Raw genomic sequence first — 1,509 nt, 5'->3', positions numbered from 1 at the left:
TTCTTTCTTGCTTTTAAAACAGTTTTATGTTTTTATTACACAATCTCTCTATCTATCTCTCTGTGTGTGTGTCTCTCTCTCTCTCTCTCTCTCTTGTTCTTCCACTCGTGAAAGACCAGAGAGTTTTTCTCCTGATCCACACAGCAAGAACAACAACACAGAGACCCCAAATCCGGAAGATATCTATATCTTCTCGTAAAACTCAGTTACTCAGATCCACTGAAACTTAGAATTTAAGTACGTACTTCTTCTCTCTTTCTCTTTTATTTTCTCTTCTTAAAAACTTGTTTTGATGATAGAGAATAGAAGAATCTAATAATATTGATGATGACATCTTTCTTTTCTTCAAAAGGAGCAGTAACGGTCAGTCTCTCACCTGCAGGCTGCAGCAAAAACAAAAATTCACTCTTTCTACTGCTGCGCCTTATTAATAATGTTCTTCTCTCCACCACAGAGATTCTTCAAGTGTCGTCGTTCCTTTTGACTTTTTTCAGGTAAAAAATATTACAGTTTTTTTATTTCCTCATTCGAAAACTAGTAAAACCCAAAAAAAAGTTACGATTTTATTCTTTATATTCCCATGTGAAAATTTCGGCATGCAATAACTTTTTTCCTAAAAAAGATTTTACCTTTACCCTTTTTTTCTCCAACTCTTTTTCTTAAAGTGTTAATTTTTTTTTAACCTTTCTTCTTGTTTGAAGCACGCGAGAAGGATACAAACAAAAATAAGAATATAGTAGTAGTAAACTTTTTTATATACTATTTTCTTCGTCTTATAAACTTTTGTTATTTACTGGTGTTTCGCAGGAATCAAAGATGAAATAATTATAGTTAAGGTTAGTAAGTAGATAGGATTTGATAATTTGTTGTTAAAGAAAGAAAGAAAAAAAAAACGTAAATAAACTTTGAAAAACCCATTAGACTAAAATCCAACACAAGAAACCAGAGAGACCTCTTAACGACAACAACCTCTCTGTACACAAGACTACAAACACTCTCTCTACAAAAACACACCACTCTTTCCTTCTCCTTCTTCTCTCTACTACTACTCTATTTTCATCTAATCCAAGAGAGAGAGAAAAGCCATGGATGGGTATGAAGCTACTAGGATTGTACTCTCTAGAATCCAAACCTTAGACCCTGAAAACGCATCAAAGATCATGGGTCTTCTCCTTCTTCAAGATCACGGTGAAAAGGAGATGATAAGGCTAGCTTTTGGTCCCGAGACTCTTGTTCACTCTGTTATAGTGAAAGCCAAGAAAGAGTTAGGTCTCTTGAACGGGGCTAGGTCTCCATGGACTCATCAAGAGGAGTTAATTAGCCCTAAGAACAACCGTGGCTCTTCTCTCAATCCAACTTCTTTGCCCTTTTACGCTAATGGAGGAAGGTCTTCGAGGGATTTAACCAACGACTTCGACCTTTTGGATGATGTGAACCCAAGGACTGATTTTTTGGGCTCTGTGCATGCGAGAAGCGGTAGCTGCGTTTTGGACGGCTTAGGGTATGGTG

General features: G+C 36.4%; 1 protein-coding gene across 7 annotated transcripts in view; it reads left to right on the top strand.

Moving 5' to 3' along the window:
- Positions 1–1,509, top strand: part of LOC104711742 (zinc finger CCCH domain-containing protein 46-like) — a 5,247-nt gene that overhangs the window by 1,264 nt on the left and 2,474 nt on the right. For 3 of the 7 annotated variants that reach the window (XM_010428480.1, XM_010428479.2, XM_010428476.2), the window contains exon 4: positions 1,270–1,469. In XM_010428480.1, the coding sequence (XP_010426782.1) occupies positions 1,270–1,469 (200 nt within the window). Of the gene's footprint in view, positions 1–23; positions 238–352; positions 495–807; positions 1,507–1,509 lie in introns of those variants that run through there. The other 4 variants (XM_010428478.2, XM_010428477.2, XM_010428475.2 and 1 more) reach the window with 4 other exon arrangements.

This window comes from Camelina sativa, chromosome 9 (assembly GCF_000633955.1).
Source record: "Camelina sativa cultivar DH55 chromosome 9, Cs, whole genome shotgun sequence".
Taxonomy (NCBI): Eukaryota; Viridiplantae; Streptophyta; class Magnoliopsida; order Brassicales; family Brassicaceae; genus Camelina; species Camelina sativa.
Note: the sequence above shows the minus strand (reverse complement) of the source record. Positions and strands in the feature narration are given on the sequence as shown.